Here is a 23,402-nt window from a genome sequence, read left to right on the forward strand (position 1 = left end):
TCAGGGTTGAGAAACTTAAGCATGTTGAGAGGTGAGGTTAAACGTTGTTGATATGATGTGAAACTGATCATGATGTATTTTATCACTTCACGATGTTTATTAATTCATGTATAAGGATAGGCCCTATTATAATCGGATGTGTGATGATCAACGATTTTTACATTAGTGCACATAAATACTTATATGAATTGTTATATACAAAATGTACAATTCAACTGTTTTATCCTCGTAAACTCTGTACACCATGACATATGATCAAGCTTCATTGTTTTCCTACATGCATATAGGGTAAGCTAGTTCAGTTTGGTTTTGTTTAATTATTTATTTTAAAACATCCTTTCAACAACTAAGGTCATTAAGGATAGTCTTCCGTGGGTGCTACATGCATGCGTGTGGTTAGTTCAAATGAGTATTTTAGGAGGCTGCGATATGTTCGTGTGAATTAAAGCCTCCTTGTGGTAGTCCAAAACTTTTGCCGATTTATAGTGCTGCCTTACTGAAGCATACTTCCGAAGACACCCAGCAGGACACCCCACCTGGTCACATGATACTGACAATGGACGAACCAGTCGTTATACACTCCTGATATGCTGAGAGCTAAGCAGGAGATGGCTAGTATGTACATGTAATATTGTAGGGTATGTCTCTGCAATACCTCAGAGGATTGACAATAAAAAAAATGATATTGTGATCTGAAAAAATCTGACTGTTACAGTTAGAATACTTTAACAACGAGAAGTAGTTATAATGGACACAGTTAGTATACTTTAACAATGAGATGTAGTTATAATGGACTAATAGCATAAATGTCAACTTTTTATTATTCTATACAGAGTTGTAGGGAGATATGTCACATATGTATACACCATCATGTCTAGGTGATGGCACTATAATATAGACATCTTTGTCTGTGGCCCCATCAGTCATAGACACAGCCCTTAAATGACCTTATTAAGTTGATAACTTAATATCATGAAAAATAAAAGATAAAACTAGACCTGCATAGAATTGTCAATATGTCTGTCCGGACACTTTTACAGGTTTACAAGTTTTTATGTTATCCATTCTGGATAATTACATGTATAAGTGATATAGGGATTATTCTTACATAACCTATCAATTCCTACTACACAGCCTAACAATTCCTACTACACAGCCTAACAATTCCTACTACACAGCCTAACAATTCCTACTACACAGCCTAACAATTCCTACTACACAACCTAACAATTCCTACTACACAACCCTAACAATTCCTACTACACAGCCTAACAATTCCTATTACACAACCTAACAATTCCTACTACACAGTCTAACAATTCCTACTACACAGCCTAACAATTCCTACTACACAGCCTAACAATTCCTACTACACAACCTAACAATTCCTACTTACACAGCCTAACAATTCCTACTACACAACCTAACAATTCCTACTACACAACCTAACAATTCCTACTACACAGCCTAACAATTCCTACTACACAGCCTAACAATTCCTACTACACAGCCTAACAATTCCTACTACACAACCTAACAATTCCTACTACACAGCCTAACAATTCCTACTACACAGCCTAACAATTCCTATTACACAGCCTAACAATTCCTACTACACAGCCTAACAATTCCTACTACACAGCCTAACAATTCCTACTTACACAGTCCTACAATTCCTACTACACACCTAACAATTCCTACTACACAACCTAACACATTCCTACTACACAGCCTAACAATTCCTACTACACAGCCTAACAATTCCTACTACACAGCCTAACAATTCCGACTACACAAGCCTAACAATTCCTACTACACAAGCCTAACAATTCCTACTACACAGCCTAACAATTCCTACTACACAGCCTAACAATCCTACTACACAAGCCTAACAATTCCTACTACACAGCCTAACAATTCCTACTACACAGCCTAACAATTCCTTACTACACAACCTAACAATTCCTACTACACAGCCTAACAATTCCTACTACACAGTCCTAACAATTCCTACTACACAAGCCTAACAATTCCTACTACACAGCCTAACAATTCCTACTACACAGCCTAACAATTCCTACTACACACCTAACAATTCCTACTACACAGCCTAACAATTACCTACTACACAGTCCTAACAATTCCTACTACACACACCTAACAATTCCTACTACACACCTAACAATTCCTACTACACAGCCTAACAATTCCTAACTACACAGCTAACAATTCCTATTACACAGCCTAACAATTCCTACTACACAGTCTAACATTCCTATACCCCAACAGCCTAACAATTCCTATTTACACAACCTAACAATTCCTATACACAGCCAACAACCATACTACTACACAACCTAACAATTCCTACTACACCAGCCTAACAATTCCTACTACACAGTCTAACAATTCCCTACTACACAGCCTAAACAATTCCTCTACACACCTAACAATTCCTACTACACAGTCCTAACAATTCTATACACACTAACAATCCTACTACACCCCGCCTAACAATTCCTACTACACAACCTAACAATTCCTACTACACAACCTAACAATTCCTACTTACACAGCCTAACAATTCCACCACATCTACTAACACCTAACAATTCCTACTACACAGCCTAACAATTCCTACTACACAGCCTAACAATTCCTACTACACAGCCTAACAATTCCTATTACACAGCCTAACAATTCCTACTACACAACCTAACAATTCCTACTACACAGCCTAACAATTCCTACTACACAACCTAACAATTCCTACTACACAGCCTAACAATTCCTACTACACAACCTAACAATTCCTATTACACAGCCTAACAATTCCTACTACACAACCTAACAATTCCTACTACACAACCTAACAATTCCTACTACACAACCTAACAATTCCTACTACACAGCCTAACAATTCCTACTACACAGCCTAACAATTCCTACTACACAACCTAACAATTCCTACTACACAGTCTAACAATTCCTACTACACAGCCTAACAATTCCTATTACACAGCCTAACAATTCCTACTACACAGCCTAACAATTCCTATTACACAGTCTAACAATTCCTACTACACAAGCCTAACAATTCCTACTACACAACCTAACAATTCCTACTACACAGCCTAACAATTCCTACTACACAGCCTAACAATTCCTACTACACAGCCTAACAATTCCTACTACACAGCCTAACAATTCCTACTACACAGCCTAACATTCCTATTACACACCTAACAATTCCTACTACACAGCCTAACAATTCCTACTACACAGCCTAACAATTCCTACTACACAGCCTAACAATTCCTATTACACAACCTAACAATTCCTACTACACAGCCTAACAATTCCTACTACACAGCCTAACAATTCCTACTACACAGCCTAACAATTCCTACTACACAGCCTAACAATTCCTACTACACAGCCTAACAATTCCTACTACACAGCCTAACAATTCCTACTACACAACCTAACAATTCCTACTACACAGCCTAACAATTCCTACTACACAGCCTAACAATTCCTACTACACAGCCTAACAATTCCTACTACACAGCCTAACAATTCCTACTACACACCTAACAATTCCTACTACACAGCCTAACATTCCTACTACACAACCTAACAATTCCTACTACACAGCCTAACAATTCCTACTACACAGTCTAACAATTCCTACTACACAGCCTAACAATTCCTACTACACAACCTAACAATTCCTACTACACAACCTAACAATTCCTACTACACAGCCTAACAATTCCTACTACACAACCTAACAATTCCTACTACACAGCCTAACAATTCCTACTACACAGCCTAACAATTCCTACTACACAAGCCTAACAATTCCTACTACACAGCCTAACAATTCCTATTACACAGCCTAACAATTCCTACTACACAGCCTAACAATTCCTACTACACAGCCTAACAATTCCTACTACACAACCTAACAATTCCTACTACACAGCCTAACAATTCCTACTACACAGCCTAACAATTCCTACTACACAACCTAACAATTCCTACTACACAACCTAACAATTCCTACTACACAGCCTAACAATTCCTACTACACAAGCCTAACAATTCCTACTACACAGCCTAACAATTCCTACTACACAAGCCTAACAATTCCTACTACAACAACCTAACAATTCCTACTACACACCCTAACAATTCCTACTACACAACCTAACAATTCCTACTACACAACCTAACAATTCCTACTACACAGCCTAACAATTCCTACTACACAGCCTAACAATTCCTACTACACAGCCTAACAATTCCTACTACACAGCCTAACAATTCCTACTACACAGCCTAACAATTCCTACTACATAACCTAACAATTCCTACTACACAGCCTAACAATTCCTACTACACACCCTAACAATTCCTACTACACACCTAACAATTCCTACTACACAGCCTAACAATTCCTATTACATAACCTAACAATTCCTACTACACAGCCTAACAATTCCTACTACACACCCTAACAATTCCTACTACACAACCTAACAATTCCTACTACACAACCTAACAATTCCTACTACACAACCTAACAATTCCTACTACACAGCCTAACAATTCCTACTACACAGCCTAACAATTCCTACTACACAGCCTAACAATTCCTACTACACAGCCTAACAATTCCTACTACACAACCTAACAATTCCTACTACACAACCTAACAATTCCTACTACACAGCCTAACAATTCCTACTACACAACCTAACAATTCCTACTACACAACCTAACAATTCCTACTTCACAACCTAACAATTCCTACTACACAACCTAACAATTCCTACTACAACAGCCTAACAATTCCTACTACACAAGCCTAACAATTCCTACTTACACAAGCCTAACAATTCCTACTACACAACCTAACAATTCCTACTACACACCTAACAATTCCTACTACACACCTAACAATTCCTACTACACAGCCTAACAATTCCTACTACACAACCTAACAATTCCTACTACACAACCTAACAATTCCTACTACACAGCCTAACAATTCCTACTACACAGCCTAACAATTCCTACTACACAGCCTAACAATTCCTACTACACAAGCCTAACAATTCCTACTACACAGCCTAACAATTCCTACTACAACAGCCTAACAATTCCTACTACACAGGCCTAACAATTCCTACTACACAGCCTAACAATTCCTACTACAACAACCTAACAATTCCTACTACACAGCCTAACAATTCCTACTACACAACCTAACAATTCCTACTACACAGCCTAACAATTCCTACTACACAGCCTAACAATTCCTACTACACAACCTAACAATTCCTACTACACAGCCTAACAATTCCTACTACACAGCCTAACAATTCCTACTACACAACCTAACAATTCCTACTACACAACCTAACAATTCCTACTACACAGCCTAACAATTCCTATTACACAGCCTAACAATTCCTACTACACAGCCTAACAATTCCTACTACACAGCCTAACAATTCCTACTACACAACCTAACAATTCCTACTACACAGCCTAACAATTCCTACTACACAACCTAACAATTCCTACTACACAGCCTAACAATTCCTACTACACAGCCTAACAATTCCTACTACACAGCCTAACAATTCCTACTACACAACCTAACAATTCCTACTACACAGCCTAACAATTCCTACTACACAGCCTAACAATTCCTACTACACAGCCTAACAATTCCTACTACACAGCCTAACAATTCCTACTACACAACCTAACAATTCCTACTACACAACCTAACAATTCCTACTACACACCTAACAATTCCTACTACACAACCTAACAATTCCTACTACCAACCTAACCAATTCCTACTACACAGCCTAACAATTCCTACTATACAACCTAACAATTCCTACTACACAGCCTAACAATTCCTATTACACAGTCTAACAATTCCTACTACACAGCCTAACAATTCCTACTACACAACCTAACAATTCCTACTACACAACCTAACATTCCTACTACACAGCCTAACAATTCCTACTACACAGCCTAACAATTCCTACTACACAGCCTAACAATTCCTACTACACAACCTAACAATTCCTACTACACAACCTAACAATTCCTACTACACAACCTAACAATTCCTACTACACAGCCTAACAATTCCTACTACACAGCCTAACAATTCCTACTACATAACCTAACAATTCCTATTACATAACCTAACAATTCCTACTACACACCCTAACAATTCCTACTACACAACCTAACAATTCCTACTACACAGCCTAACAATTCCTACTACACAGCCTAACAATTCCTACTACACAACCTAACAATTCCTACTACACAGCCTAACAATTCCTACTACACACCTAACAATTCCTACTACACAGCCTAACAATTCCTACTACACAACCTAACAATTCCTACTATACACCCTAACAATTCCTACTACACAGCCTAACAATTCCTACTACACAGCCTAACAATTCCTACTACACAGCCTAACAATTCCTACTACACAGCCTAACAATTCCTACTACACAACCTAACAATTCCTACTACACAGCCTAACAATTCCTACTACACAGCCTAACAATTCCTACTACACAACCTAACAATTCCTACTACACAACCTAACAATTCCTACTACACAACCTAACAATTCCTACTACACAGCCTAACAATTCCTACTACACAGTCTAACAATTCCTACTACACAGCCTAACAATTCCTACTACACAGCCTAACAATTCCTATTACACAGCCTAACAATTCCTACTACACAGCCTAACAATTCCTACTACACAACCTAACAATTCCTACTACACAGTCTAACAATTCCTACTACACAGCCTAACAATTCCTACTACACAGCCTAACAATTCCTACTACACAACCTAACAATTCCTACTACACAGCCTAACAATTCCTACTACACAGCCTAACAATTCCTACTACACAACCTAACAATTCCTACTACACAACCTAACAATTCCTACTACACAGCCTAACAATTCCTACTACACAGCCTAACAATTCCTACTACACAGCCTAACAATTCCTACTACACAGCCTAACAATTCCTACTACACAGCCTAACAATTCCTACTACACAGCCTAACAATTCCTACTACACAGCCTAACAATTCCTACTACACAGCCTAACAATTCCTACTACACAGCCTAACAATTCCTACTACACAGCCTAACAATTCCTACTACACAGCCTAACAATTCCTACTACACAGCCTAACAATTCCTACATATACAGCCTAACAATTCCTACTACACAGCCTAATAACTCCTACTACACAGCCTAACAATTCCTACTACACAACCTAACAATTCCTACTACACAGCCTAACAACTCCTACTACACAGCCTAACAATTCCTACTACACAGCCTAATAACTCCTACTACACAGCCTAACAACTCCTACTACACAGTCTAACAATTCCTACTACACAGCCTAACAATTCCTATTACACAGCCTAACAATTCCTACTACACAGCCTAACAATTCCTACTACACAGCCTAACAATTCCTATTATACAGCCTAACAATTCCTACTACACAGCCTAACAACTCCTACTACACAGCCTAACAATTCCTATTACACAACCTAACAATTCCTACTACACAGCCTAACAATTCCTACTACACAACCTAACAATTCCTACTACACAGCCTAACAATTCCTACTACACAACCTAACAATTCCTATTACACAGTCTAACAATTCCTACTACACAACCTAACAATTCCTACTACACAACCTAACAATTCCTACTACACAACCTAACAATTCCTACTACACAGCCTAACAATTCCTACTACACAGCCTAACAATTCCTACTACACAACCTAACAATTCCTACTACACAACCTAACAATTCCTACTACACAGCCTAACAATTCCTACTACACAACCTAACAATTCCTACTACACAGCCTAACAATTCCTACTACACAACCTAACAATTCCTACTACACAACCTAACAATTCCTACTACACAGCCTAACAATTCCTACTACACAGCCTAACAATTCCTACTACACAACCTAACAATTCCTACTACACAGCCTAACAATTCCTACTACACAGTCTAACAATTCCTACTACACAACCTAACAATTCCTACTACACAGCCTAACAATTCCTACTACACAGCCTAACAATTCCTACTACACAGCCTAACAATTCCTACTACACAGCCTAACAATTCCTACTACACAGCCTAACAATTCCTACTACACAGCCTAACAATTCCTACTACACAACCTAACAATTCCTACTACACAGCCTAACAATTCCTATTACACAGTCTAACAATTCCTACTACACAGCCTAACAATTCCTACTACACACCTAACAATTCCTACTACACAGCCTAACAATTCCTACTACACCAGCCTAACAATTCCTACTACACAGCCTAACAATTCCTACTACACACCTAACAATTCCTACTACACAAGCCTAACAATCCTACTACACAGGCTAACAATTCCTACTACACAGCCTAACAATTCCTACTACACATCCTAACATTCCTACTACACAACCTAACAATTCCTACTACACAGCCTAACAATTCCTATCTACACAGCCTAACAATTCCTACTACACAGCCTAACAATTTCCTACTACACAAGCCTAACAATTCCTACTACACAGCCTAACAATTCCTATCTACACAGCCTAACAATTCCTACTACACAACCTAACAATTCCTACTACACAGCCTAACAATTCCTACTACACAGCCTAACAATTCCTACTACACAGCCTAATAATTCCTACTACACAGCCTAACAATTCCTACTACACAACCTAACAATTCCTACTACACAGCCTAACAATTCCTACTACACAGCCTAACAATTCCTACTACACAGCCCACCAATTCCTACTACACAGCCTAACAATTCCTACTACACAGCCTAACAATTCCTACTACACAACCTAACAATTCCTACTACACAGCCTAACAATTCCTACTACACAGTCTAACAATTCCTACTATACAGCCTAACAATTCCTACTACACAACCTAACAATTCCTACTACACAGTCTAACAATTCCTACTACACAGCCTAACAATTCCTACTACACAGCCTAACAATTCCTACTACACAGCCTAACAATTCCTACTACACAACCTAACAATTCCTACTACACAGCCTAACAATTCCTATTACACAGCCTAACAATTCCTACTACACAACCTAACAATTCCTACTACACAACCTAACAATTCCTACTACACAACCTAACAATTCCTGCTACACAACCTAACAATTCCTACTATACAGCCTAACAATTCCTACTACACAACCTAACAATTCCTACTACACAACCTAACAATTCCTACTACACAACCTAACAATTCCTACTACACAGCCTAACAATTCCTACTACACAACCTAACAATTCCTACTACACAACCTAACAATTCCTACTACACAGTCTAACAATTCCTACTACACAGCCTAACAACTCATTAGTTGAAGGCCCAGTATGGGCAGGATCAATTTCACAATTCCTTCCTATTACATATATGGTGACATTGACCAATTCAACTATCTGTAAGCTAGAAGAGATTGAGAGGCTTTCTTGGAGCTAAATAACCAGCTGGGTTGTGGTTGTCTTCAGGGGCAAAGACTTCGTGAAGGAGGGAGGCGAAGGCGTGTAAAAGAGCAGAGTATAAGGTCACCTTACTAGCTCAGGCTAGTAGTAGGATGTTCAATTGGTGAGGGAGAGGCCGTTAGTTTGAGGCCCAGCATAGTCAGGGAATTTTTCAGTACTCCTTCCTATTACAAACCTAGCTAAAGCATGATGACTTGCCCGGTAAAGGAGATATTGTTGAGGCCTTATCCTGACTACAATGTGTGTTTAGTACTATAGCTATTGAATATCGATGAAAGTGTCTTGTTATTAATACTCCATTACTATTTTTGTTGCCCAGATCATTAGATTTTATGTCGTCTTATTAAATGATTTGATTGTTTTAATTGTAGGTAATTCCATATTGAACACAGTAGACAAATCCTTGAGACTTGTGAGAATGCTGACTACTGATATTATGGTATGGCTTATTGTGACCTGAGGATAATCATCTCTCTTGTAACTGGTTCATGTATTTACTGTTACACTGTGAAGACATGGATGTCACAAATTCAATGATAAACAGAAATGTCATCCTCAGTAAACCTTTATGTTTGTTTATTTGATCCACAAATAATACCAGAGTGGCTCAGTTTTCATTGATGTTTGAAAATACTACTGATTGTGGATGAAGTCGGAGACTGATTTGTTTGAAATGACATCTTTTTCCATACTGTTGGCCAGTGTTGGGCATATATCAACCAAACTGTAATAGCATCATGTTGAGCCCAGAGGAAATATCATCACAGTTATATCATGTAGATGTGCATGCAACTTTTTTTTTCTCAAAATTTTGATTGCTATGGTAATTCATCACTGTAAACAGGTTTTCTGATAATAATTTTGTCTGGACAACTCCTCCTGAACTAGTGGGCAGATTCCAATGAAACGTCACAAAAATATAAAGAGCCATGTGTATATGTGCATGCCACTTTGTTTTTTACAAAATTATGGTCTCTATAGTAACAGGTTTTCCAATAAGAGCCATAACTCTAAGTTTTCCAGACAACTTCTCCTAAACTGGAGAGTCCATTCCACTGAAACTCCACACAAACATACAAGATCATGTCTAGATGTGCATGCATTTTGGTTGCTATGGTTACTTGTCACTGTAAACAGTTTTTTTCTGATAATTATTTTGTCTGAACCACTCTTCCTAAACTGGTTGGCAGATTCCAATGAAACTTAACACAAATAGAGAGGACCATGTGTAGATGTGCATGCAGCTGTTTCAATTCCAAATTTTTGTTGCCATGGTAACTGGTCACTATCAGCAGGTTTTTCTTTTCCGGACAACTCCTCCTTAAGTTGTGGGTCTATTTTCACAAAATTGTACAGGAGTATTAAGCAACATGTACAGATGTGCATGCAGCAGTTTAAATTCCAAAATTTCTATTGCTAATGTAGCCAATCATTATAACAGGTTTTCCTTGCCAGACAACTAAACTGGTGATCCGATTCTATAAAAAAAGAAATTTGAATATCAAAATACTATAAAACTGCACTTTGCAATCCGCTTACAGTTCTAGTTCAAGCAAAATGATATGAACTTTGGTAGTTGTATTGTAATCATGCTAACCTATTTGTTTTAGAAACCAGTTGAGGAATCCATTATACAGAAACTGTCAGAGAGACTAGCACCACAACATCTCGAAGTCATTAATGAAAGCTACATGCATAATGTTCCCAAAGGTAGGTATCTATGTAAATCTAATAGTTCATCAGTTTCAGTGGATTTATCTTGAATTTTCATACACTCTACTAGTTCTAATCCCAGCTGTGATTCTGATTATACTAGTTGTAATCACAGCTGTGATTCTGATTATACTAGATCTAATCCTAGCTATGAATCTGATTATACTAGTTCTAATCACAGCTGTGATTCTGATTATACTACATGTAGTTCTAATGACAGCTATGATTGTGATGATTCTGATTATACTAGTTGTAATAACAGCTATGATTCTGATTACACTAGATCTAATCACAGCTGTGATTCTGATTATACTAGTTCTAATCACAGCTATGATTCTGATTATGCTAGTTCTAATGACAGCTATGATTCTGATTATACTAGTTCTAATCACAACTATGATTCTGATTATACTAGTGCTAATCACAGCTATGATTCTGATAACACTAGTTCTAATCCCAGCTGTGATTCTGATTAAACTAGTGCTAATCACAGCTATGATTCTGATTACACTAGTTCTAATCCCAGCTATGATTCTGATGATTCTGATTATACTAGTGCTAATCACAGCTATGATTATGATTACACTAGATCTAATCACAGCTGTGATTCTGATTACACTAGATCTAATCACAGCGATGATTCTGATTATACTAGTGCTAATCACAGCTATGATTATGATTACACTAGATCTAATCACAGCTGTGATTCTGATTACACTAGATCTAATCACAGCTATGATTCTGATTACACTAGTTCTAATCACAGCTATGATTGTGATGATTCTGATTATACTAGTTGTAATAACAGCTGTGCTTCTGATTATACTAGATCTAATCACAGCTATGATTCTGATTATACTAGATCTAATCACAGCTATGATTCTGATTATACTCGATCTAATCACAGCTGTGCTTCTGATTATACTAGATCTAATCACAGCTGTGCTTCTGATTATACTAGATCTAATCACAGCTATGATTCTGATTATGCTAGTTCTAATCCCAGCTGTGATTGTGATGATTCTGATTATACTAGTTCTAATCACAGCTATGATTCTGATTATGCTAGTTTTAATGACAGCTATGATTGTGATTATACTAGTTCTAATCACAGCTATGATTCTGATTATACTAGTTCTAATCACAGCTTTTCTGATTTTACTTATGGTAGATATATTTATATTTAAATAGTTTTCATTGTGTTCTTTAGGGTCTGAGACTCATTTCAAAGTGGTTGTTATATCTGAAAAATTTCAAAGTGTCCCCTTGATAAAGGTAAGTAAAATGATGTGTTGATGGAGAGAACTCTCAATACGAAATATGACAGTTAACTTTGTCGGTAGGAGTGTTCTCTATAATAATACTAAATATAATAGTAAACTTTGTCGGTAGGAGTGTTCTCTATAATTATACTAAATATAATAGTAAACTTTGTCGGTAGGAGTGTTCTCTATAATAATACTAAATATAATAGTAAACTTTGTCAGTAGGAGTGTTCTATATAATTATACTAAATATGATAGTAAACTTTGTCGGTAGGAGTGTTCTCTATAAGTATACCAAATATAATAGTAAACTTTGTCGGTAGGAGTGTTCTCTATAATAATACTAAATATAATAGTAAACTTTGTCGGTAGGAGTGTTCTATATAATTATACTAAATATGATAGTAAACTTTGTCGGTAGGAGTGTTCTCTATAATTATACCAAATATAATAGTAAACTTTGTCGGTAGGAGTGTTCTCTATAATTATACTAAATATAATAGTAAACTTTGTAGGTAGGAGTGTTCTCTATAATTATACTAAATATAATAGTAAACTTTGTCGGTAGGAGTGTTCTATATAATTATACTGAATAGTATAATTTGTTTAGGGATAATATACTTAGTCTAGTATAATTGGTTTAGGGATAACATACTTACATGTAGTCTAGTATAATTTGTTTAGGGATAATATACTTAGTCTAGTATAATTGGTTTAGGGATAATATGCTTAGTCTAGTATAATTGGTTTAGGGATAACATACTTAGTCTAGTATAATTGGTTTAGGGATAATATACTTAGTCTAGTATAATTGGTTTAGGGATAATATGCTTAGTCTAGTATAATTGGTTTAGGGATAATATACTTAGTCTAGTATAATTGGTTTAGGGATAATATACTTAGTCTAGTATAGTTGGTTAAGGGGTAATATACTTAGTCTAGTATAGTTGGTTAACGGGTAATATACTTAGTCTAGTATAATTTGGTTTGGGGATAACATACTTAGTCTAGTATAATTGGTTTAGGGATAATATACTTAGTCTAGTATAATTGGTTTAGGGATATTATACTTAGTCTAGTATAATTGGTTTAGGGGTGATATACTTAGTCTTGTATAATTGGTTTAGGGATAACATACTTAGTCTAGTATAATTGGTTTAGGGATAACATACTAAGTCTTGTATAGTTGGTTTAGGGATAATATACTTAGTCTAGTATAATTGGTTTAGGGGTAATATACTTAGTCTAGTATAATTGGTTAAGGGATAACATACTTCGTCTAGTATAATTGGTTTAGGGATAACATACTTAGTCTGGTATGATTGGTTTAGGGATAACATACTTAGTCTAGTATAGTTGGTTAATGGTAATGTACTTAATCTAGAATTATTGGTTAAGGGATACTATATTTAGTCTAGTATAATTGGTTAAGGGGTATTAGCGGTAACATACTTACATGTAGTTTAATATATTTAGTTTAGGGGTAATATACTCAGTCTTGTATAATTAGTTAAGGGGTATTAGGGGTAACATACTTAGTTTAATATATTTAGTTTAGGGGTAATATACTCAGTCTTGTATAATTGGTTCAACTATATTGACTTCTTCTTAACCACTTTAACCAAATTTGGTAGGTGGCATATCCCTATGTGGCGGGGTTTCAAATTTTTTTTAAAGATAGGGCTGACCCCCCAAGGGGCTTTAGGGGTGTGGCCAAAAGGTCTCCATTCATCAATATTGATATTAATGACTTCTTCTCTGGAACTAAGCAATGTATGCTTTTGATATTTCAGTGGTAACATCCCTGTGTGACTGGTATTCAGATTTATACAAATGAAGGGGCTGACCCCCAAGGGGCCTGAAGGGTGGGGCCAGAAGGAGTCCATTTGGCAATATTGATATTATAGACAACTTCTCTGGAACTAAGCAATTCATGACATTTGTATTTCTCTCTATGTCAGCCATCTTTTTTCTTAAATCAGCCGTCATTTTCCCTAAATCAGCCATCATTTTCCCTAAATCAACCATCATTCTCCCTAAATCAACAATAATTCTCCCTAAGTCAGCCATATTTCTCCCTACATCAGCCATCATTCTCCCTAAATCGGCCATATTTCTCCCTCAGTCAGCCATCATTCTCCCTAAATCGGCCATAATTCTCCCTCAGTCGTCATTCTCCCTAAATCGGCCATCATTCTCCCTAAATCGGCCATAATATCTCCCTAATATGCTGATGGAGATGGCATTTTTAATTCAATACATACTTAATTAATCTTGATGTTTTTTATTTGAAGTTGTGACCTATTGTTTCAGAGTTTAATGTCCATGAAGATTCTAATTGTTGTACAAATATTACGTTTCAGAGACATAGAATGGTGAATGATGTTTTACAAGATGAACTAGAGTCTGGAGTTCATGCACTGTCCATTCTAGTATGTATCATTTGTATTGAGTTGAACTGTTCTCATTTTAAAAGCATTCACACACACTGTACATATGTAGAAACCTTATCCATCTGCCAAATTTTTCCTAAGAAAAATACTGCTAGTTATGAATGGTTGAATGAATTTTTGCCAAAGGTGGGGTTTCAAAATGAAAGAAGCAAATATGATAGCATGTGTGAGCTATTATCCTATGTTTAGAAATAGGCATTTAAGTCCAAACATGTACATACTATAAAATATAGTGCCCATTTTGTGCTGAAATGAAAAGAATGTGTGTTTTTTGGGAAAATGCTGCAATATCAATTCTTTATTTTTTTGAGAATGATTAAACTTGAACATGTTAATAATTATAATATGTTATGTATAATATATGCAAAGCAAAAAGTTACAATTTTGAATACTCTAGATACAAAAGTTAAAAGTGTGATTGATTTTGAGTAAAAACATGCTCTTTTTATATCAAGCTAAATTTTCTAGAGGTCAAAATACGTAACAGCTTCCTATTGCAGTCCATTCATAATTATGTGCTAAAAAACATCTCCAAACAGTGTGAATTGCCGAAAAATATTAATAAGAAGGTTTGTGCAAAGTAATTAAAACTGATTGACAATATTGCTGTGTAATTTTTACAAGAAAAATGAGCATGAGGAAAAATCTGATTTCTTCTGGCCATAGTACGAGGTTCTCTGGAGCTTGTGATCAGAGCTGAGGAATAAAGATATATTCTTGCCATAAAATGCTTTGGAGAACACTGTGTTGTGCTCAAGAATGTTTTCTCTAGTAAAATTTCAAGTCTAAGGAACAATGTAACAATAGTTATGTAATGCTTTTACTATATATATATATATATGGAATGAAATGTTTTCGATATACTGGAAACTGACATGACAGAAAGAGTTGGTATAGGAAATTAACATTGCTGGAAACCCCATATTTTGTCAGAAACATCAAGTTATGAAAAGATGGTAGGTCAGGCTCCCCTTTGACCTTGAAATGACATTGTTTTGTCCTATTTTGCAAAAAAATAACCTTGGGTTAAGAGAAATCAATTTTGAATCAAGGGTGGGTTTGATCCCACACATCTTCTGTACGATGTTGTATAAAAGGAGGGAGGGGCTCCCCAAGAGTTGGAGAAACTTGATCCCATTGGGGAAAAGAGGAAATCTTTTTTCTGTCTGAATGAATGGTTTCTGGAAATATTCAGATGAGCAATAGTTGTGATACAGGCCCTCTGGGCATCTGAATATGCCCACGGTTTTCATTTAAGTTTACCTGATACAATCAGATGCCATCTTATTTAGTTTTTCCCTTTTTCAGGCGAAGACTCCACAACAATGGGAAGATTCAGCACAGAATATTGGGAAATCCCCTCCATGTAGAGGGGGAGCAGGTCTCTGATCATCTCACCATTGTATTAGATGTGGATTTGTTTCTGACAATATTGGTGGACTGTTCAGTGTGGGATTATTCTGTTCCTACTTGTCTATTACCTTTGATATGGAGATTCAGGAATTAATTTATTTACACCTAGAAGTGACAGGAAATTTGTGAATGTGTAACAGACTCAGACTTTACGCTCACATCCGCAGAATATAACGCTCACATCCACGGAATATTACGCTCACATCCGCGGAATATTACGCTCACATCCGCGGAATATTACGCTCACATCCGCGGAATACATACATTTGTATTTCCATGGTGTTGCATGATGGTCAAGTTAATAATTATACTTAAGTCACGATGATACAAAAACTCTTGGTAGTGGCATTGAAAAACGTCATAATGCATGGATACATTGAAATAACAAGCAGCCTTTGACTGACAGGTGTCATTAGGAACCTTAATCCAACTGACAGTCAGGTGTCATTAGGAACCTTAATCCAACTGATAGTCAGGTGTCATTAGGAACCTTAATCAAACTGTTAGTCAGGTGTCATTAGGAACCTTAATCCAACTGACAGTCAGGTGTCATTAGGAACCTTAATCCAACTGATAGTCAGGTGTCATTAGGAACCTTAATCCAACTGACAGTCAGGTGTCATTAGGAACCTTAATCCAACTGATAGTCAGGTGTCATTAGGAACCTTAATCCAACTGACAGTCAGGTGTCATTAGGAACCTTAATCCAACTGACAGTCAGGTGTCATTAGGAACCTTAATCAAACTGTTAGTCAGGTGTCATTAGGAACCTTAATCCAACTGATAGTCAGGTGTCATTAGGAACGTTAATCCAACTGACAGTCGGGTGTCATTAGGAACCTTAATCCAACTGACAGTCAGGTGTCATTAGGTACCTTAATCCAACTGACAGTCAGGTGTCATTATAGGAACCTTAATCCAACTGACAGTCAGGTGTCATTATAGGAACCTTAATCCAACTGACAGTCAGGTGTCATTATAGGAACCTTAATCCAACTGACAGTCAGGTGTCATTAGGAACCTTAATCCAACTGACAGTCAGGTGTCATTAGGAACCTACCCCAACTGACAGTCAGGTGTCATTAGGAACCTTAATCCAACTGACAGTCAGGTGTCATTAGGAACCTTAATCCAACTGACAGTCAGGTGTCATTAGGAACCTTAATCCAACTGACAGTCAGGTGTCATTAGGAGCCTTAATCCAACTGACAGTCAGGTGTCATTAGGAACCTTAATCCAACTAACAGTCAGGTGTCATTAGGAACCTTAATCCAACTGATAGTCAGGTGTCATTAGGAACCTTAATCCAACTGACAGTCGGGTGTCATTAGGAACCTTAATCCAACTGACAGTCAGGTGTCATTAGGTACCTTAATCCAACTGATAGTCAGGTGTCATTAGGAACCTACCCCAACTGACAGTCAGGTGTCATTAGGTACCTTAATCCAACTGACAGTCAGGTGTCATTATAGGAACCTTAATCCAACTGACAGTCAGGTGTCATTATAGGAACCTTAATCCAACTGACAGTCAGGTGTCATTAGGAACCTTAATCCAACTGACAGTCAGGTGTCATTAGGAACCTACCCCAACTGACAGTCAGGTGTCATTATAGGAACCTTAATCCAACTGACAGTCAGGTGTCATTATAGGAACCTTAATCCAACTGACAGTCAGGTGTCATTAGGAACCTTAATCCAACTGACAGTCAGGTGTCATTAGGAACCTTAATCCAACTGACAGTCAGGTGTCATTAGGAACCTTAATTCAACTGACAGTCAGGTGTCATTAGGAACCTTAATCCAACTGACAGTCAGGTGTCATTAGGAACCTTAATCCAACTGACAGTCAGGTGTCATTAGGAACCTACTCCAACTGATAGTCAGGTGTCATTAGGAACCTTAATCCAACTGACAGTCAGGTGTCATTAGGAACCTTAATCCAACTGACAGTCAGGTGTCATTAGGAACCTTAATCCAACTGACAGTCAGGTGTCATTAGGAATCTTAATCCAACTGACAGTCAGGTGTCATTAGGAACCTTAATCCAACTGACAGTCAGGTGTCATTAGGAACCTTAATCCAACTGACAGTCAGGTGTCATTAGGAACCTTAATCCAACTGACAGTCAGGTGTCATTAGGAACCTTAATCCAACTGACAGTCAGGTGTCATTAGGTACCTTAATCCAACTGACAGTCAGGTGTCATTAGGTACCTTAATCCAACTGACAGTCAGGTGTCATTAGGTACCTTAATCCAACTGACAGTCAGGTGTCATTAGGTACCTTAATCCAACTGACAGTCAGGTGTCATTAGGAACCTTAATCCAACTGATAGGTGTCATTAGGTACCTTAATCCGACTGACAGTCAGGTGTAATTAGGAACCTTAATCCAATTGACAGTCAGGTGTCATTAGGAACCTTAATCCAACTGACAGTCAGGTGTCATTAGGAACCTTAATCCAACTGTTAGTCAGGTGTCATTAGGAACCTTAATCCAACTGACAGTCAGGTGTCATTAGGAACCTTAATCCAACTGACAGTCAGGTGTCATTAGGAACCTTAATCCAACTGACAGTCAGGTGTCATTAGGAACCTTAATCCAACTGACAGTCAGGTGTCATTAGGTACCTTAATCCAACTGACAGTCAGGTGTCATTAGGTACCTTAATCCAACTGACAGTCAGGTGTCATTAGGTACCTTAATCCAACTGACAGTCAGGTGTCATTAGGTACCTTAATCCAACTGACAGTCAGGTGTCATTAGGTACCTTAATCCAACTGACAGTCAGGTGTCATTAGGAACCTTAATCCAACTGATAGGTGTCATTAGTACCTTAATCCGACTGACAGTCAGGTGTAATTAGGAACCTTAATCCAATTGACAGTCAGGTGTCATTAGGAACCTTAATCCAACTGACAGTCAGGTGTCATTAGGAACCTTAATCCAACTGTTAGTCAGGTGTCATTAGGAACCTTAATCCAACTGACAGTCAGGTGTCATTAGGAACCTTAATCCAACTGACAGTCAGGTGTCATTAGGAACCTTAATCCAACTGACAGTCAGGTGTCATTAGGAACCTTAATCCAACTGACAGTCAGGTGTCATTAGGAACCTTAATCCAACTGACAGTCAGGTGTAATTAGGAACCTTCATTCATTTCAGCTATATGAAAACCTGATCTCAATAAATTATTTAGCTGTTGTGATTTAATAATGACTTGCTATAGACTGTTACTGGTAAATAAACTTTGGTGACTAGCTATAGACTGTTACTGGTAAATAAACTTTGGTGACTAGCTATAGACTGTTACTGGTAAATAAACTTTGGTGACTAGCTATAGGCTGTTACTGGTAAATAAACTTTGGTGACTAGCTATAGACTGTTACTGGTAAATAAACTTTGGTGACTAGCCATAGACTGTTACTGGTAAATAAACTTTGGTGACTAGCCATAGACTGTTACTGGTAAATAAACTTTGGTGACTAGCCATAGACTGTTACTGGTAAATAAACTTTGGTGACTAGCCATAGGCTGTTACTGGTAAATAAACTTTGGTGACTAGCTATAGGCCGTTACTGGTAAATAAACTTTGGTGACTAGCTATAGGCTGTTACTGGTAAATAAACTTTGGTGACTAGCTATAGACTGTTACTGGTAAATAAACTTTGGTGACTAGCTATAGACTGTTACTGGTAAATAAACTTTGGTGACTAGCTATAGGCCGTTACTGGTAAATAAACTTTGGTGACTAGCTATAGGCTGTTACTGGTAAATAAACTTTGGTGACTAGCTATAGACTGTTACTGGTAAATAAACTTTGGTGACTAGCTATAGGCTGTTACTGGTCAATAAACTTTGGTGACTAGCTATAGACTGTTACTGGTCAATAAACTTTGGTGACTAGCTATAGACTGTTACTGGTCAATAAACTTTGGTGACTAGCTATAGACTGTTACTGGTCAATAAACTTTGGTGACTAGCTATAGACTGTTACTGGTAAATAAACTTTGGTGACTAGCTATAGACTGTTACTGGTAAATAAACTTTGGTGACTAGCTATAGGCTGTTACTGGTAAATAAACTTTGGTGACTAGCTATAGACTGTTACTGGTAAATAAACTTTGGTGACTAGCTATAGGCTGTTACTGGTAAATAAACTTTGGTGACTAGCTATGGGCTGTTACTGGTAAGGAGATTGTTGAGTATACAAACACTTTCTATAACCCACTGTCAAATATTCAGCTGGTATCTCAACAAATACCAAATATGTTTGATATTGATAGCTGTAAACCTTAACTTATACACTCCATGCCTCCATTTATCCAGAAACACAGTAAACAACATCCCTCCTACATCTAGATCAGATATTGTTGTAGTCTCAGAGGGTATCATATATTAACGTTGATGTACAGAGCTTAAATCTCCTCTACACATGATGCATAATGTACCAGTGTAATTGGATAGAATTGTAAGTGTACTTTACAGGTTGAGACTGTAGTATATCAAGTCCAACCTCAAATATCCTCGTGTTGTTTTATTGTAAACAAATCTGAGGAAGCTTTTTCACTTACATTCATGTACATAAATAAAGGTGGTTATAGCAATACTGAAGTAAAGTTAGAACGTCATGTTTGTTTCTTGTATATTTCAGTTAAAGAAAGTACAAAATGTATGTGTGAAAAATGAATATTTGTGACATGTGACATGACTGACATGGAATTACAACATTAAAGATAATGATTTTTACTTTCTTGTACCAGATCTATAACTAGAACTACAGACATGTAGGCTGCCTCTTGTTTTACGATTTCTGAAAGAGGCTTTTATCCTCAGTTATAAGGATGCCATCAGTCTTTTATACCCTCGCAACAAACTTTGGTTGCTATGGTAACTGGTCACTGTAAACAGGTTTTCTGATAATAAATTTGCCCGGACAACTCCTCCTTTACTTGTGGGCCGATTTCAATTAAACTTCACAGAAATATTAAACATGTGCATGCGGCTTTGCCTTTCACAAACTTTGGTTGCTATGGTAACTGGTCACTGTAAACAGGTTTTCTGATAATAAATTTGCCCGGACAACTCCTCCTTTACTTGTGGGCCGATTTCAATTAAACTTCACAGAAATATTAAACATGTGCATGCGGCTTTGCCTTTCACAAAATTATGGTTGCTATGGTAACTGGTCACTGTAAACAGTTTTTTCAATAAGTGCCATAACTTCATTTGCCCGAACAACTTCTCCTAAACTGTTGGGCCGATTCCAATGAAACTTCATACAAATATAAAGGATCATGTGTAGATGTGCATGCAAGTTTATTTTCTCAAAATTTTGGTTGCTATGGTAACTGGTCACCGTGAGCAGGTTTTCTAATAATCATCTTGTCTGAACCATTCCTCCTAAACTGGTTGGCAGATTTCAATGAAACTTATCACAAATGTAGAGGACCATGTCTAGATGTGCATGCAGCTGTTTGAATTCCAAAATTTTGGTTGCCATGGTAACTGTTCTCTAGTAACAAGTTTTTCTTGTCCGGACAATTCCTCCTATACTTGTGCACCAATTTTTGCAAAACTGCTGAGGAATGTTAAGGAACATGTTCAAATGTGCGTGCAGCTGTTTAAATTTCAAAATTTCGGTTGCCATGGTAGTTGGTCATTATCAACAGGTTTTTCTTGTCCGGACAACTCCTAAACTGGTGATCCGATTCCAATGCAACTTCACAAAAATATAAAGGGCCATGTGTATATGTGCGGTTCTAGTTCTAAACACATTGAATCTTCCTCACAAAAATCATTGTCTGTTAAAATTGATATAATGTTTAATAAAACAAAACATGCATAAAAGTATCTTTTACCTGGAATATTATGTGAGAATGCAAAGGACACTATTTGTCCATGCAAGGACTATCATAAGTATTCATTTTTTTCCTCCCATTTGATGCATGGACTTCTCTCCACTACATCACTGACGAGTCCAACATTAGGCCCATTTCAAACAGACATCACTCCTCTCCATCTCCCCTAACTATTACTTTACTAACTATTTTTAGCATTTCAAATACACTTTTCATGATGTTCTGTTTAATTTTCGTGTTGCCTGCGAGAGCAGGAAACATACAGGGATCACAAAATTGGTGTCGGCGTCTGTGATGTCCACACAAACTTCCTTACGAAAGCGCTTGCATGGAATTGCTTTTCAGACCCGAAGGTCAAAGGTTAAGGTCACTTACTAAAAATAGAAAATTAGTTTCTGTGCCATAACTTAAGTTTCATAGGTTGATCAAGCTCAAACTTCATACAAACCTTCCTTACCAAAGGGGCTTGTATGGAATTGCATTTCAGGTCTACAGGATAAAGATCAAGGTCACTGTTACTTAAAATAGACTATATGTTTCGGTGCGATAACTTAAGTTTCCTTGGGCTATTCAAGGCCAAACTTCATACAGGCCTTTGTTACCAAAGAGGCTTCCATAGGATTGCTTTTCAGGCCTGAAGGTCAAAAGTCAATGTCACTGTTACTATAAAAAGAAAAAATAGTTTCTGTGCCAGAACTCAAGTTTCCTTGGGCTGATCAAGCTCAAACTTCATACAGACCTTCTTTACCAAAGAGGCTTGCATGGGATTGCTTTTTAGGCCTAAAGGTAAAAGGTCAAGGTCACTGTTACTTAAAACAGAAAATTAGTTGCTGTGCCATAACTTAATTTTCCTTGGGCTGATCAAGCTCAAACTACATACAGACTTTGCTTACCAAAAGTGCTTGCATGGGATTGCTTTTCAGGTGTAGAGGTTAAAGGTCAAGGTCACTGTTGCTATAAATAGACTGTATTTCCATGCGATAACTCAAGTTTCGTTGGGCTGATCAAGCTCAAACTTAA

The 23,402-nt window shown here is 37.2% G+C and overlaps 1 protein-coding gene across 3 annotated transcripts; it reads left to right on the forward strand.

Moving 5' to 3' along the window:
• Positions 1-392: 392 nt before the first annotated feature.
• Positions 393-21,270, forward strand: LOC117324191 (bolA-like protein DDB_G0274169). 3 transcript variants are annotated; one of them, XM_033879934.1, is made up of 9 exons: positions 393-615; positions 10,048-10,115; positions 11,287-11,386; positions 12,600-12,664; positions 15,018-15,086; positions 16,416-17,311; positions 17,597-17,806; positions 18,198-19,343; positions 19,409-21,270. In XM_033879934.1, the coding sequence occupies exons 1-6, from the start codon at positions 588-590 to the stop codon at positions 16,494-16,496; spliced, it is 411 nt and encodes a 136-aa protein (XP_033735825.1). In that variant the 5' UTR covers positions 393-587; the 3' UTR covers positions 16,497-17,311; positions 17,597-17,806; positions 18,198-19,343; positions 19,409-21,270. The 3 variants fall into 3 exon arrangements, 1 of the variants encoding a protein (XP_033735825.1); XR_004531936.1 differs by lacking the exons at positions 393-615; positions 10,048-10,115; positions 11,287-11,386; positions 12,600-12,664; positions 15,018-15,086 and adding an exon at positions 18,030-18,123 and having other exon boundaries at positions 16,527-17,311; positions 17,597-17,955; XR_004531938.1 differs by lacking the exons at positions 393-615; positions 10,048-10,115; positions 11,287-11,386; ... (1 more) ...; positions 15,018-15,086; positions 16,416-17,311 and adding exons at positions 17,373-17,391; positions 18,030-18,123 and having other exon boundaries at positions 17,503-17,955.
• The last annotated feature ends 2,132 nt before the right edge of the window (positions 21,271-23,402 follow it).

The sequence above is a fragment of the Pecten maximus genome, chromosome 1, assembly GCF_902652985.1.
Source record: "Pecten maximus chromosome 1, xPecMax1.1, whole genome shotgun sequence".
Classification (NCBI taxonomy): Eukaryota; Metazoa; Mollusca; class Bivalvia; order Pectinida; family Pectinidae; genus Pecten; species Pecten maximus.